Source organism: Saccopteryx bilineata, chromosome 8 (genome assembly GCF_036850765.1).
Source record: "Saccopteryx bilineata isolate mSacBil1 chromosome 8, mSacBil1_pri_phased_curated, whole genome shotgun sequence".
Classification (NCBI taxonomy): Eukaryota; Metazoa; Chordata; class Mammalia; order Chiroptera; family Emballonuridae; genus Saccopteryx; species Saccopteryx bilineata.
The window spans coordinates 53,908,878-53,925,877 of record NC_089497.1 but is presented as its reverse complement, the minus strand read 5'-3'; the positions used below and the strand labels follow the sequence as shown (position 1 = coordinate 53,925,877).

Here is a 17,000-nt window from a genome sequence, read left to right as displayed (position 1 = left end):
GAGAATGAGAGGGTATAAAGAATGTCATTCTTGGGTGAGAACCTCTCTGAGCCTCAGTTTCCTAATCTGGAAACAAAATGTGAAGAATAAGAACCAGCCTGCTCCCTTCAGAGATTACAAGGAGTGAATGATTTACTCATTTTAATGCTTTAAATAAACATACAGCCCTATTAATAAGCCTGTAGCATTGTGATGATAGCTATAACCAAATTATTCTTGTTCGGTGTCCCCATTATTTAACAGATTGCAATTTGGTTGTAAGTAGTTCAGTTTATTTTCTTTACAAATAAGCTTTTTGTTATAAAAACACAAAACAAGTTTTTCAGACCATCGAAGCTGGGCTACATATTCCTACAAGTACGAATGCACTTATTTCAAATCAGTATGAAATTAGGAAGCTCAGGCTATTGGTAACTGTAGCTTATCACTACTGCATACTTTCTGGCTGTGGTTTTACCCAGAGAGCAAAACCATTTTCCAGTTGTGCAGAAGTCCCTGGGTAAGAGCTAATGGATTCTCTGAAAAACTATTGTATAGAAAGGCAATATAGCATAGTGGTTCAAAGTTTCAAATCCCAGTTCTACTATGTATTAGCTAACAACCTTTGTAAGTAACCTAACCTCTCAGCACCTCGGTTTTCCTTATCAGCAAAATGGGGGTAATAATAGTGCTTACCTCCCAAAGCTGTAAAAATTACTAAGTTGATATATATGTGTGAATGAATGTCTGTGTGTATACACACAAATAAGTGAGATATCTGTATCTATTTGTCATTTAGAAACAGTGCCTAGCATGAGTACTAGATATTATGTTTAAAAAATATTTTTGAAGCAAGCCATCTCCAGTCCCCACTAGCAGGCAGAGGGAACGTTTGAAGTACTCCTTTATTTTAGATTTGGTAAAAGACCAACAATGGATTTGGTCCTTCAATATGCCAGGCTGAGTGGGCCTCTTCTTTCTGGTTTTGCTTTGTCCTGGGATGTCTAAGGATATCCTTGAGACTGGAAAGTCCAGATATTTCTAGAGAGGAAGGAAAGAAGGAAGGGAGGGAGGGAGGGAGGGAGGCAGGGAGGGAGGGAGGGAGGAAAGACGGAAGGAAGGAAGGAAGGAGTAAAGAGAGAAATATTTTGGGCATGGAGTAGATAATTTAAGAGAGGAAAAATAAACTTGATGTCTCAGTGGAGCACAGGCATTGAGACTGAAGACTGATCAGGATAAGTCTGGCATTCACTGATACAGAAATGACAGAGATGACAGAGATAGGAAAAAGTCTTTAGGTATCTTGAGGATTTCTTCCCTCCTTCCCTCCCTCCCTCCCTCCCTCCCTCCCTCCCTCCCTCCCTCCCTCCCTCCCTCCCTCCCTCCCTCCTTCCTTCCTTCCTTCCTTCCTTCCTTCCTTCCTTCCTTCCTTCTTTCCTTCCTTCTGAGAGGAGGGAAGATAGAGACACAGACTCCTGCATGCACCCTGACTGGGACCTGGCAATCCATCTGGGGCCAATGCTCGGACCAACTGAGCTATCCTCAGCACCCGGGGCTGACACTTGGACCGACCGAGCCACTGGTTGAGAGAGGAGAAGAGAGAGAGAAGGGGAAGTGGGAGAGGGAGAGAAGCAGATAGTCACTTCTCATGTGTGCTCTGACTGGGGATCGAATCTGGGACAGCCACATGCCCGGCCAATGCTCTATCCACTGAGCCAACAGACCAGGGCCTTGAGGATTTTCTTTTATTTAAGATAATTTTGTTTTCAGTGCCATCCTTAACCTCCCTCCTGCTGGTGGTTATGCGGCTAAATTTTAGGGACAATCAAAGATAAAAACTGTCCCCTCAAATAAATAAATAAAAGAGGTATTAGAGGTATAAACAAAGACTAGGGACATCTGAGAATACACACTGACCTCTGAAGTCAATAGCATTAGAAAACTGCATCCAACCCTCCAAATATTCTTTGATTAATGAACTGAAACTGACTTTTCAGATCTCTGTTTCTATATTCTGCTATATTATAAAGAAACTCTTGTCTAAGGTAGAGTTAAAACCTGCCTCTGAGGAAAACCAGCTAAGAGATAAACAATCAAGTATAAGACCAGATGCAGCTCTGTCCAGTGACTAGCAGACTGCTAAGAAACGGAAGGTCTATCCTCAAGAGAATAAAATATCAAAATGCTAGTGAATAAAGAGAATCTGACTCAGCGATAGGGAAGGAGATTGAAGCACTCGAGACAAAGGGTCAGTGACACCTTTATCTATGTCCCTTCTATAAACAAAACAAAGCAAAACAAAAACAAAAAACAGCCTGACCAGGCAGTGGCGTAGTGGATAGAGTATCACTGAGGACCCCGGTTTGAAATCCTGAGGTTGCCAGCTTGAGCGCAGGATCATAGCCATGACCCTATGTTTGCTGGCTTGAGCAAGGGGTCACTGGCTTGGCTGGAGCCCCCCCATCAAGTCATGTATGAGAAGCAATCAACTAAAGTGTCGCAACTATGAGTTGATACTTCTCATCTCTCTCCCTTCCTCTCTGTCTCTGTCTCTCTCACTTAAAAAAAAGAAAAGCCCAGAGGGAAAGGAGTTCTTGAATAGAATTAATATTTACTGAGGGCTATTTTGAGTCTGCCTTTGTCTGGCTAGTTCTATGACCAGAGGAAAACTATGTGTGTGCATATGTGTACACATATGTGGTTTCTCTAGCTTGTCTCTAAAATTTCTTCTAGCTCTAACATGCTGTGATTTCCCTACAAAGCTAATATAAAGAAGATGGCAGGCCCTGGCTGGTTGGCTCAGCGGTAGAGCGTCGGCCTGGCGTGCAGGGGTCCCGGGTTTGATTCCCGGCCAGGGCACACAGGAGAAGCGCCCATTTGCTTCTCCACCTCCCCCTCCTCCCTCTCTGTCTCTCTCTTCCCCTCCCGCAGCCAAGGCTCCATTGGAGCAAAGATGGCCCGGGCGCTGGGGATGGCTCCTTGGCCTCTGCCCCAGGCACTAGAGTGGCTCTGGTTGCGGCAGAGCGACGCCCCGGAGGGGCAGAGCATCGACTCCTGGTGGGCAGAGCATCGCCCCTGGTGGGCGTGCCGGGTGGATCCCGGTCGGGCGCATGCGGGAATCTGTCTGACTGTCTCTCCCTGTTTCCAGCTTCAGAAAAATACAAAAAAAAAAAAAAAAGAAAGAAGAAGAAGATGGCAGTAAAAAACTACACCCAGCTTTGACACCACGCCATCCAAAGTCCAGACAGTATAGCACCAGTTTGAGGATAATTGTGAAACCAAATTAAAATACTATTACAACCTCTTGGAAAGCTTTCTTTCTCCTCTCTCTAAAAAATCAGTCAATAAAATCTTTACAGAAAATAAAAATAAAAAAGAAAGCAACTTGAAATTTTATGAGATCATATGCACACAGTCACCCCCTGGTGCAGTCTCAGAGGCATAAAATGGCCAGAAGAAACACCATTGTCATCAAACTATGAGTAACAGTCAATACTCCTTTTCTTAGGCTGTAACTTTCCTACTATCTGAACGTCCTGTAGGTCCCATTTTTTGTATGTGTCCATCTGACTTGTCCCTGGAGAACATGCCTAGATTTCCTTGAAAAATATCCAAATCAGAGCCACTTACTAATTATCAGGCGGCCAATGAGGCCCTGTCAGAATGATCTCTCACTTCAAGCCACTACAAGGCAATAATCACCAGAACCAGGTAAAATTACGGAGTGAGGGAGGGAGCTTGGTAGCAGCAGCCATGTGTCTTTTCCTCCTGTTCTCCATTTGGTTCCTTCTTACCCTCTAGTTATTTAGAATCGAACGCAGCGATTTTCAACCCTTTCCATCTCACGGCACACATAAACTAATTATGAAACTACTGTGATACACCAAAATATATATTTTTGGCTGATCTGACACACACACATAAAAACAGTGACTCATTCATACCAGACAGCTATTGTTGTTTTTTTATTTGACAGTCTAAGGGAAAAGAGGTCTGTGCCCCTGAGTAGTCAGGTATTGCATGCTTAAAAAATTCTCCTGGCGCACCGGTTGAAAATCGCTGGCCCTAGTAACACGTTAGTGCCGCCTCTGCTCCACCAACCCATCTGCTCCCCAGAAAGAATCTCATGTTTTCCACTACTTCCCGGCCCTCTCTTCTTGGGCAAATGTACTTGTACTGTGACCCATTCCTACAGGGTTCTGCTATCTGCTTGGTAATGATTACTTGGTCCATGCTGATACATACACTTAGGCTTTCTGTGTTTCTTTCAGACACATACAGATGTGGCCAAAAATACCTACATCCAAAAGAATGAGCCTAAGTTGGAAATGTCCAGACCGTGGCAGGGGTAGCGTTACGGGAGCCCTTCAATGCCCTATATATGGTGAGCTCTGACAGTGAAACCAGCGAGTCAGCAGGGGCTAGCCGGGACCCCGTCCTGCTTGCACAGCGAGACAGCCTGTGGAAAGGGCAATGGAAAAGGCAGGAAACTGGGGACAAGGGAGGGAGAAATTAGGAGGTTCATAGAAATCATGAGGCTCATGGATGGGTGGTTAAGAAAAGAGGTCATTTTTTCTTCTCCTGATGACTAGCTGTGCCCTGTGCACAGTGACAGCAGCCACTGTGCTGGCATGTGGATGGACCCCTAGAGCGGTCGAAAGGAACACCAATTCCACAGGGTGAACCACCCCCCCATGCTCATTTTGAAGAGATTGGTTTTCTTTGGTATTGACTACCAGCTTTTATTTCTTAAACACCATGACAGATTGGCAATAGAAATAGAGAATGAAGCTGTTTTGTTCTTGAGGCCATCATTTCCTTCTGCAGACTGATTTAGTTTTTGTGCTAGGGTGAGTGGGTAGAGGACCATGTGTATGTGTGAATGTGTGTGCGTGTGTGTGTGTGTGTGCATGTGTGTGTGCCTATTTGAGCAGGAAATACCGTGGAGGGATGATTTCTCAAGGTTAGAAACAAATGGAAATGGGCATTTATTTAAGCTAATTAAAAAGCTGATGTTGATTATCTTGGCCACATTCCTCTGTTAATTTCACTTTCATATTATCACTGCAAAAATATCTTAAAATGGATATTTTGAAAACCCAGCAATTACAGCATTTCCATGGATACAGAGCACGGAGAGAGAATTCTGACTGGACAGTCTCTGGAGAGCAGATGACACCTGCTACCAATGTCTTTTCCCTGGACAAAACAAAGAAAAGAGGACTCGGGTAAACGCTTCTCTGCACATCCTCTCTAGCTCTCCAGACCGGCCAACAGCCAGCTGCCTTACTGTCCCCAGGCAAAAAGAAGATATTTGAAAGTTCAGCACAATATGTACTAATAGCTGAGGCTCTGGGCACATAAGAAGGTCCCAAGCACATGTTTGTCACTTTTCTTTTTTTTTGGTGACAGAGACCATGAGAGAGACAAAGAGAGGGACAGACAGGGACAAACAGTCAGGAAGGAAGAGAGATGAGAAGCATCAATTCCTTGTTGTGGCTCTTTAGGTGTTCACTGATTAATTTCTCATATGCGCCTTGACCGGGGGAGGGGGCTACAGCAGAGCGAATGACCCCTTGCTCAAGCCAGTGACCTTGGGCTTCAAGCCAGTGACCTTTGAGCTCAAGCCAGTGACCATAGGGTCATGTCTATGATCCCACGCTCAAGCCAGCAACCCCGCCCTCAAGCTGGTGAGCCCACGCTCAAGCCAGCAACCTTGGGATTTTAAACCTGGGTCCTCTGCATCCCAGTCCAACACTCTATCCACTGTACCACTGCCTGGTCAGGCTGTCACTTTTTGTTTTAAATCACATAGCTCTGGTAAGTATGGATGGAAAGTTTTATTTTTGTAAAATAACACTTACTGGGATTGTTTTTAATTTTCGATTGAAAAATGCCATTGAAGAAAACATACAACAAAAAAATATGCAAAGAAAAATTAAATCAGCCATAACATTCTTAACTTCTTTGTACACTTCTTTCTAATCTTTATTCTATGTGTGTGATTAAAGTTAGGGTCATGCTGGAGATGCAGTTTTTTATGTATTATAACACAAACCCTTTCTCATGCCAATAAATTATCTCTGACAAGGTGATTTATAATAACTATATAATATTTCACTATACAAACACATTATCATTTGCTTAATGAATCACCCAACATGGGAAATTAAGATGGTTTCTAATTACTCAAGATTATGAGTAATACTGCAATGAAGTGGTTAGAAGGTTTTAAGCCTCCATCCAGACTCCTACGGTCACCAAAATTCACAGAGCAGGACAAACAGGATTAAGCAGCTTCTTCAATCTGAAGAAGAAATGAGCCTGGAGGAGATCTTTTTCATATCTTTCTTCTGTCTTCTCTCTGATCCTAATTAGAGTAAATCTTTTGATGTAAGAAGTAGGCAAAAGTAAAATTATGAACTTAACCTATAAAGTCAGAGGAAGTCTAGGTCAAATCATTTATGAAGATGAATATTTAGTTCCTGCTCAAAAACCTCCTATAAAAAAGGGGGCTTTGATTCCTTCAAAATTACACCCTACAATGACATCCCGTTACACACTGGCACTAATGCAAAAACTCAGCAAATAATCATAGGTAGGTAGGAAGAAAAAAAAGAAAGGAGGAAAGAAGGATGGAGTTAACCATAAGAAGGCAGGAAAGATCTATGACAACATTCACCAGCAGCCCCAATACCACCCATGGTCACTTCAGTACAACTGAGCAGGTCATCCATTCACTCTATCTACTGTAAGAGGGAAAAACAATCATAGCAATCCAAAATTTAACAGACTTGTAGATTTGGCTACTAAACTTGTCTTGGGTAAAAAGCCAGGAGTTTGCCTATAGAATCAAGAGGAAAGAGTCAAAAGTTATTAGGAATCGCACTTGGTAGGGCTTAAGAGGTGGCATGTCTTGAGAGGTATTAAATAGAATATGGAAAGATCAAACCACAGGAGTTCCTTCTTCATTAGACTATCCAAGGATGCTCACTTCTACCTACCTAACAAATGCATTTCTGCTTGCTATACAGGTCTTAGAAAAAAGCTCCCATAGGTAATTCAGATTCCCTACCCTACTCCCCTTTATCTATGTTGTCTATAGAGTTCAAGTCGAAGAACTGGAGTAGATGAAACATGATTGAATGGGCCACCCCCCCATTTTTTCTTCCTTTTTAAAAATGAAATGACTAGCTTTCCATCGTCAAGGAAACCTGTTCAGTATCTTTTCAGCCTCTCAGTGTATCTGAGACAGTGGCAGAAATGAACAGTAGAATCTATATCTGCACATCTAAACCCACATGCATACTCTATGTATGAGCACTTCGAATTTCATGAAGAAGAGCCAGTCAGTTCAGTGTGATCCCAGCACCATTGATAGAAGTGTGAACATGGTGCTATGGGTTCTGGTCCCGTCTGGGTAGGAAGTTAAAAGTGCCAGGGAAGAATTTCAAGGAAAGATGATGCCAGAGTTGAATTGTTAAGTTCCTTATTAAGCCTACTTTAGACATGCTCTGAGGATAAACTTGGAAGGAAGTTTTCTACCAGGAAAAAGAATAGGTGCTAGTATATATATTGTACTGCTCAGTTTTGCAACAACCATCATCATAATGATCACAAAGTAACAAAGATTAAGTAATTTTCCCAAATGCACACAGCATGCCCAGTGAAGATCTCGACTGGGAAACCAGACCTCTAGCTATACTTAATGTGTGTATGTGTAGAACTTCTATGTGTGCATGTGTGCACATATACATACGCATATACATGTACATGTGAACAGAATGCATAAGTGTGTGCCTACATACACACAAGTCTTACCCTCTACTCTGTTTAGAGTAGGGGCTCAACAGACCAGTTTGGGGTGGGCCAGTGAGTGCGAGGGAGCAGGTGGACATAAAGTCCTGCTGGTCCAGACAAACAGCTCTTCCATGACAGCCACTCAATATGATGCTTTTCTTTCCACCCTGAAAAGAAGTCAGAAACTGTTGATCTGAGGGCTACAGATCTCTTGAATAGAAGGATCCTCAAAATCACACAGCCCTTTGCATCCCGGCAGGACTGCCACTGACTTCTCTCATAGTTTGGGATTCCCGAGGAAAGAGATGGTGCTACTTCCTGGCAGCCTCTGCTTCTCCTGCAGCCTCTCTTCCCTGGCCTTTATGTAAAAGTCTGTGTGGCAAAGGAGAGACAATGTGGGCCCTGGGGTGCGAAAGGCTTGGGGTCAATTCCTACACATCCGAGCTGCAAGACCTTAGGCGGATTATGAAGTTCTCTGATATGTAAAATTGGGATGAAAATGATCATTCTCATGGCTATTGATTAGACAGATTACATAGCACACAGTAGGTGTTAAACACCGTTTGGTTCCGGTTTTCTTTCTCCACCTGCTCCCTTTAGTACTATTTCATAGAACATAATCTTATAAGCTGAGCCTCAGTGAGAAAACAAGTCTCAGGTTCAGATAGGACCAAGCTCAGCAAGGGTTGTGATATGCGTGAGAAAACAAGGTTAATGACTAGTCCCGCCTCCCATACTCACAGCCTGGGCGGCAATTCACATTTCTCAGCTAAGGCTCCCCTCCCCTCAAGCCCCTCTGGGGTTTGAAAGTGTGAAGAGGAAAAAGAAGAGTAAGGAGCAGGAAGGAGAGCAGAGGGGAGGTGGAGGCACGGGAGGAAGGGAGGGAGGCAGCAGGGGTGGGCAGCAGCTGAGAACAAGGCTCGGTCCTCAGGGAGGCTGGTGTGGCCCCTGCATCCCAAGAAGCTCTGTGACCTAAGTTCTTTCCCCAGCCTGAGCTCCCCACTTGAAAATATGTTTAATAAACCCTATAGCATCAGATTGCCATGAGGACTGTATGTGATGATCTATGTTTCTGACAAGTAGGAGGTAGGTACCCAATTAAAAAATATATACTAGCTAAGATATATTGAATGCTTGCAGTGAGCCAGATCTTAGGTTTACTAGTTCAGGCTTAATTCCTATGATTAATTATTATAATTGTTGATATCAAATAAAGAAAAAAGAGAAGAAAAAGAAAGCCATATTGAATTCACATTAGAACCATAAGGGGTCGTAGGGCCACCGAGTCCAACTGCATAATTTTCTAGAGGAGGCTCCGCAGGGCCAGGGACAGAGCGATTCACACGAGGTCACATGGTTCTACAGCAGTGGAATCTGAACGAGACTTGAAGCTTCCTGGCTCCATGTACAGAAGGTGGGAGATGTAGCTAGAAAGGGCTCCTAGAAGCCATGGTCACTCTTTCAGGAGTGGTACTTCCATGGAAACTGACCTAGTCCCCGTCCCCCAACCCTGGGCAGCCAGCACCCCCACAGCCTCACAAGGAACAGGACTCCTGTTCATTCATGCTCCGTTCCATCACCCGCAGTTCACAATGAAAGGAGAACACACATGCCTTTGGTTTCTGAGACCGTTATTAAGAATCGGGTGAGCCCCAAGCAAGCAGACAACCAGGCAGGAAAACCTGGATTAAAGCTAAGCCCCTTGCCTCACAGACACTCATCAGAGAGCGGCTGCGTGTCCCGTGGAGAGGAAGCAGAGCCCCTTGCTTCACAGACACTCATCAGAGAGCGGCTGCGTGTCCCGTGGAGAGGAAGCAGAGCCAGCTTCGGGCGCTCGCCAGCCCTTCATCTGCCTTGGGAATCTCAGTTTAGAAAACATTATCTTTACATGTTTATCTCTGATAGGCACTGCAGTGATTTGCATTCATTCCCACACAGTGTCAGAAAGCCTGTGAAGTAGTAATAACCAGGCTTCTTAATGCATTTCAAATTTCAAAAATCAACTTAATTAAATAGGGTTAATTTTTTTTTTCCTGAGCAGCAATCACACTTTAATTAATACTTCATTAAAATTAATTCCTCGGGGAACACAAGCATGCATGTACCTAATGAATATGCCTGCCAAGGGTGTTATTATAGAAGATGCTAAATGGTGCCTCCTTGCTGGCCACTTACTCAATTTCAGAGTGCCCCATGTTAATCAGAAATGAAAAGCAATTGCAGCTTTGCAACCCTCCTCTCCTGAGCCTGTATGTCCTGCCAACAACATAACATAACCCATCCTCCGGCCTCCTGTGTCCACCTCCTGAATGACTCGGTCAGATGTAGGGCCAGCCCACTTCCTCCTGTGTGGAGGGCACCTCAGTCCCCCTTCCATCACTGCCGGTCACTCCACAATTAGGCAACAACAGAACTTACTTTAATATCACCCTGTGGCAGAACTCAGTATGAATATTTAATCTTCTGGGTTTTTTTTTTTAAATAAAATAACATAGAACACATTTGCAAACTGTATGTTTCTTGTTGGCAGCCAAGATGATCCAAGCTCTGCAGGATTCTGATTTCTGACACGAAACAGCAATCAAGAGCGACTGGGTGCACAGTGGAAAGGGAGTCTGTGATCCTCATACTTCCTCTGAGAGTGACTATTTCCACACCAGGCATCCCCAAATTTCTTCAGCTAAGGACCCAGCTGAGTCTAGCAGACTTGGGAAACCACCTGCCTCAGTGGCCCCCTCACCCTCACTAGAAATGAGGTGGAAATTTTGTCCCACATTGTTTGTGACCTAAGTACAGGTTAACAGGAGCAAATTGCTAGTATCATCAACCTTAGGACATCAGTAACCCGCAGGCCACCCAGGACGCTGAGCATACCCTGAGGGTCACTATGCTAGGAAACTGACCTCACCCTTGCCAGAACGAACCATCCCAACCAGTGCGCCTTCTGCACCAGCTGCTCTTACCTCCTTGGTGTGTGTGTGGAAGGAGACAGACATGTCCAGGAGGAGCTTCCGCTGCTCCACCCTGCGCACGAAGTCCTGGATGCGCACCTCCAGGTGCCGAGCTGCCTTGTAGATCTCCTCCGGGTCACATTCCCCGGTCTGCGCCAGTTGCTCTGCTGCTTCTAAAAGCTTGTCCGCATTGGTGTATGTATTCTGCCGGCAACAAAAGTGAGAGAAAGTCAACTTGCTGTCGTGAACCAAGCTTTGCGCCTTCCCCCGGCCCACCCGGGGCTGCCCGGAGCTGGAGCGCAAGGCATGGGCGCTGAGCCGGCAGCTCCCTGATCTGGCACGGAGGAGCTGAGCGCTGAGCCCGCCCGCCGCCTCGCAGCAAGCTAGCAGCCTGCCTGGCAGCCTGGCACATAAGTGGGCACCAGCGAGGTGCCTCCTGAGTGCCTGGGATTTCTCGGAGGTGGGGTGCCCTGGAAAGAAGCAAGGAGACATGTGAGAGTCTCCAGTCCCCATTGGCTCCTTGACCCACTCTGACCCTTAAGAAGATCCATCACTGCCTTGGCAGCTCAGGCTGTCGCTGCCAGAGCCTAAATGCCTCACCCACAAAGACGGTCTGGGCTGCTAGTGAGACACCAGGGAACAATCCCTGGGAGACTCGTCGACTCTTCCCCCAAGTTCCTGGTAACTACGAGTGTTTATCTTTTGAAACAGAGCTATCTCTTAGGAGGGGAAGGGGTCAGCAACTGAGGGAGCAGACAGAAGGAAGCTGCCTCAGCCGGAGTGCAGATATGCAGGCTGTTCCCTGCACAGGGAAGGCTTCTTGCTTGCAGGAAGGTTGGGGAGGATGCTGTGGATTTTTGTTTATTACAAGCTACTGCACCCACACGCACATTCACACACCCTCCTCCAACCCGTCTGTACACACCGTGCTATTCTCCAGGGCATTTTAAACGTCAACCAACTTGTAGTTATTATTCCTCACAATGTAACAGTTATTACACATATGCCACAGATACACCTTTTCCTTAGCAGAATTCCTTTTAAAAAGACCTGATATTCTCCAATTTCAAGCTAATGAATTAGGTGTACATTATATTTCTTAATATGGCCACAGTCACAAAATGTCCTAGAGTATGAGTGTGGTGACAAGTGGTGACTGGTGATGGTGTGCATCTGGCAGCAGAAACACTCAGTAGCAAACACAAAGTAGATGGAGACCGGAAATGGATTTGTGAGCCATGACTGACTGTATGGTGCTTTATTTCACCCGTGGAGAAGAGGCCTACGGCCTCCATGGAGTTTTTTTGACTCCCCCAAAGACCTGGGTGTTAAGGGTTGAATCATGTCTCCTCTAAATTCATCTGTTAAAGTTCTAACCCCCCAGTACCTCCCAATGTGACCTTCTTTCAAAATCGTCACTGCAGATGTAATTAGTTAAGATGAAGTCAGAGTGAAACAGGGTGGGTCCCTAGTTCAATATGACTGGTGTCCTTACAAAAAGAACTCCAGGTGAAGAGTCGGACACACACACAGGCAGAAAGCCCAGTCATGATGAAGTCAGAGATCTGAGGCTGTACGACATGCCAGGGAGTGACAAAGACTGCCAGAAACCAGCAGGAGTTAGGCAAAGGCACGGGGACAGATCCCCCACATTTCCCGCAGAAAGCACCAACCCTCCCGACACCCTGATCTCGGACTTACAGCTTCCAGAACGGCGAGACAACACAGTTCTGTTGTGTAAGCTTCTCCGTTTGGGGAACTTTGTTCAGGCAGCCCTAGCAAACTGATATATACTAGGGTAGAAACTTTCAGAGACCGCTGCCCTGGCCTCTCCGTGATACGTGGGCAGATCTTCAGCAGACGTTTGTCACGGCTTTGAGGAACACCAGGGGAGGCCTCAGTGGGTCCTTAACACATGTGGTCTGAAAAGCAACTGCTCTAAGCAAACACTGACGCAAAGCCGGTGAGCTGGGAGCGGGGACAGAACTGAACAGGAAGAAACACCCTTTGGCTCTACCTGGGGAATTGCTAGTAAAACCAATGATCCTGGTGTGAAGAAAGAGGTTTTTTCACTGAGATAATAAGGGTATACTGATTCTGAAGGTAAATGAAGGAAGCACTCAGAGTCAGGACGGAAATCCTGGGAGAGCTGAGAGAGCGCAGTGGCAGGCAGTGGAAGACCGCTGCGCTGCGGGCCAGGCTCAGGGCGCTCTTACGGGGCTGGCCACAGTCTCTAGGAAACAGACCCAGAGCTGATGGAAGACAGTGTTTTCAGGAACTCCTCAGATCCTCCACTTTTAACTTAAAGGAATCTCAGGAAACCCCAAAGAAACCCAGAGGTTGTGACTTTATATTTTCTAGCCAATAAATAAAAATTTGTAGCAAAGCCAATGCAAGCTTTCAAGTTATGTTTGGGACCAAAAGAGATAAATAAAAAGCAAAACTAAAGTGCCCACAGCTTGTAGGGTGGACACTTTTGTCCCGGTTTGCCCAAGACTTTTCTGGTTTCAGCATCCAGAAAGCCTGCCAATCCTGGGCAAATTGGGATGGCTGGTTACCCTAACACACACCCAACACTGTAGGTCTCTCAGGAGTACAGACACATATACAATGTACCTGCCTCAAAGGAGAATAAAATCATTCTTGAGAGAAATAATATGACAACACCTAAAATGGAGCATGCAGCACAATAATAGATAATTAGGGGTTAAAGTTTCTCTACACAATATGGGTGTAAAGAAGAAAAGGAGTAAAAACTGAGAACAATAATAGCTAATACAGTGGTACCTTGAAATATGAACAGACCAACATACGAATTTTTTAAGATACTAGCTGCGACTCGGTCTGTATTTTTGTTCAAGATCCAAGCGAAATTCCGAGATACGAGTCGTGATTCAGGAAGCTGCCGCTAGTTGGCGCATTGGCGCACAGGTCCAATATCGGCAGTTTGATATACGAGTTGACTGACTGACGAGCTCAGTTCCAGAATGAATTAAATTTATATCTCAAGGTACCACTGTAATGATTAAATATTTTGCACATTTCAAAGACAGTTTGAAAGCTTTATATGCAAATTAACTCATTTAATCTTTGCAATAAATCTGTGGAGTTGGTACAGCCACCAGACCCATTTTACAGATACAGAAACCAAGGCAACAAGAATTTCTGGCCAAGGTCACATGTCTCATAAGTGGTAGAATGAAATCAAAATCTTGTTGTCTAGCTTTGGGGCCCGAGTTCCAAACCATTTCTCCACAGTGTCAGATGAAGAAGGGCCTGGAACGCCACACTAAGGTGTTTTCCTCCCCAGTCGTGGGAAGCCACTGAGCAGTTCTGAGGAGAAGAGGGGTATAACCAGTGAACAGTTTGTAGAGACTCTACCCTGCCTCTGTCCAGAGTGAAGGCTGAGTGTGTGGATGGGCAGGGTTAGCAGAGAATGGAGGCTCCTCATACACAGGACTCTCTTTTGACGACGGCACACCATTTATCTCATACCACAGCCACCACCATGCTCACGGTAACAATGTGCTTCCATGGGTATTTCCCCGCGGTCTGTGTGCTCCTGAAAGGTGGGTTCCGTGTCTCATTCAACCTTGGTGCTTCAAGCCAGGCACCGGGCTGGTACACAATGGGCACTTACTAAATGTCTGCTGGACAAACAAGACTCAGAGATGGGAATGAGCATGGTGTGTTTGGATCTGGTGAGTCATCCTAAGATTGCGGAGTGGCACTATGTCACATTGGATAAGGAAGGGAAGAGCCAGAGAAGAGATTTTAGAGAGAAGAAGGGACTGTGAAGACAGGTGAGAGGGCAGTGGAGTCAGCATTAAAAGCTGGGCTCCCTGCTCTACCCACTGCCCAGCCTTCCTCCCCCTCAGTACCAGAAAGGGCTTCTCAAATTCAGATCCAGTCATACTGCTCTTCTCTTTAAAACTGCTCAGTAGCTTCTCCCTGTCTTTGGGGTAAAACGCTCGACTGTGGCCTTTCTTGCTCTGACATCTGTGTTTTCCCTTCAGTATCAGCTCACATCACTGCCCCCAAACAGCCCGTGAAACAAATCGCTTACTCTCCCAGAAACTCAGCACCAGACGTTGCTTCTGTGCTTCTGCCTGGATGTCCTTCCTCTACTTTCCTCCTTGACCAACTCTTACTCGCCTGTTAAGACCCAGTGCAGGCATCACTTCCTCCAGGAAGTCCACCCTCATATCCACTCCCCTCCTAAGGCTGGCTTAGGTGCGCTCCTCTGGGCTCCTGGAGTCAGCAAATGTTTGCCTTTCTCATCCACTTAGGGGCAAAAAATGTCTTTTACCTTTTTTCCTTAGTGCCTGGCACCAAAGTGCTCAACGAATATAGTGAATGAATTAATAGATTACAGACTACATTAATCGCCACTAATCCTAATGTTCATTGAATATCTGGCATTAAGACCTTACATGCTAGAAATCATGCTCAATGTTCAATCCCATTTGATTTATCCTGCTGCCTGGCACAGTCTTAAAGCAGGACTGACTATGCTTACAGAATATAAACTAGAATATTATCAGTGATAATATTCTGACAAGCATACTACATTGATTCTTGTCATTGCCCCAAATTGGGACAAAAATCACAACAGGCACCTGCTCACCTTCTGACCAAATCAACAACCGTTTCTGTCCCAGGGCCAGAGTTCAGCCTTAATTATGAGTGTAGTTCCTAGGCATCCCTTGGTTTCCCAGCCTCCTGACCTCTGCCTTGGACTTGACCCCTTATTAATATTTCCACATGATATGCTGGGATATGGGTGCTGGGATAGCAATCCCTCGGCCCTTGAGACTCTGGTCTGTGGAAGCCAGAGGCCTGAGTCAGAGATTTGGGCTATGGTTCCTGCTCTTCCCTCCCAACCCCCATCCCTGTGTCAACCAGGTAAAATGCTTGATAATTCAGCCCTTAAGCCTACCTTTCATTCCCGTTGGTGCACCCTTAGCGCATTCCTGTTTTCCTTTCTCCTCAGGAAAGAAACAGAACATACTAGAATAACTGGTCTCTGGAAATACAAGCACCCCAACAACACAGGTGTGGTTTCAGACTCCCTGGGCTGAAGCAGAGGGGAAAGGGGTGGAAGAGTCAATGAATGAAAATGCTTCTGGTATCAAGAGCTGACTGACTCCCGTGATAATGTGGAGCTAGCATCCTGAGCTCTATGCTCCAGGGATGAGGAAGGATGAGCCCGAGAAGTCACTTATTATTCAGAAGAGGCCGTGTGAACTGGAGAATGTGACTACCAGAGAACCAGGAAATACTCCCTCCCTAGTGACTGTTTCCCAGGCTGGCCTGGCTGGGGCCAATGAGAAGTGAGAGGAAAGAAGCAAAAGCACACAAGCATCAGGGAGAAGGACATGGGAGCACAGGTACTGGGGAGGGGACAGACTTATCTCTGGGTCTTGACATTGGGAATGAAAGGCAAATCAAGGTAATGCCTCAAATCTCACATTTGAATAGTACTTTACAGGTGACAAGTACATCTCTTTCCCCTCTATTCCATGCCCAATAGGGACAGATCTGCAGAGAATCCATCTGTGTGCGAGGAAACCATGAGGCTGGGGAAAGAACCACCTGAAAGGATGGTTTCTAGCACTCACACAGGGCTATGAAGAGTGCCTGCCCCCACCAGTCAGATTGGAAAACCTCACAACTCACTGGGTATGGGGTAGAGTGCTCGGGAGAGCCTTGCCTCATCAGGGGTGAATACTAATCCCTAGACTGAGCACTGTGCTGGTCTTGCCTAACAATTTGTTTTTCTTTTTAAGTGAGAGAGGGGAGATAGTGAGATAGATTCCTGCATGTGCCCTGACCAGCATCAACCTGGCAACACCTGTCTGGGGCAGATGCTCAAATCAACTGAGCTACTCTTAGTGCCAAAGGCCGATGGCTGAACCAATCCAGCCACTGGCTGTGGGAGAGGAAGAGAGATAGAAGGGGAGAGGAAGAGAAGCAGATGGGTGCCTCCCATATGTGCACTGACCAGGTGTTGGTCAAATAAGTTTGTAAACTATGATTTTTTTAATTGATTTTAATTTATTGTGTTTACATAGTTTCTAGTGTTGCCCTGAATGCATCCCCACTGTAAACTATGATTTTTATGTTTGCTTGCTTATAGTTCGCATTGGGGGCTGGGCAGCACCAGGTAATTGTGGTCTGTGAAATTGCAAATTACCTTCCTGCTTGAGAAGGGTCATTGTGTTGCTAATGTTTGCTGGAGGAGAGGTTTTGCACCAGAAAGTTTTGAAA

The 17,000-nt window shown here is 45.5% G+C and overlaps 1 protein-coding gene across 24 annotated transcripts in view; it reads right to left on the bottom strand.

Annotated features, from left to right (window-relative positions):
- The window catches only part of KALRN (kalirin RhoGEF kinase), a 735,103-nt gene that overhangs the window by 338,896 nt on the left and 379,207 nt on the right, over positions 1 to 17,000 (bottom strand). For all 24 annotated transcript variants that reach the window (XM_066240737.1, XM_066240739.1, XM_066240742.1 and 21 more), the window contains one exon: positions 10,743 to 10,934. In XM_066240737.1, coding sequence (XP_066096834.1) covers positions 10,743 to 10,934 — 192 coding nt within the window. The remainder of the gene's footprint in view (positions 1 to 10,742; positions 10,935 to 17,000) is intronic.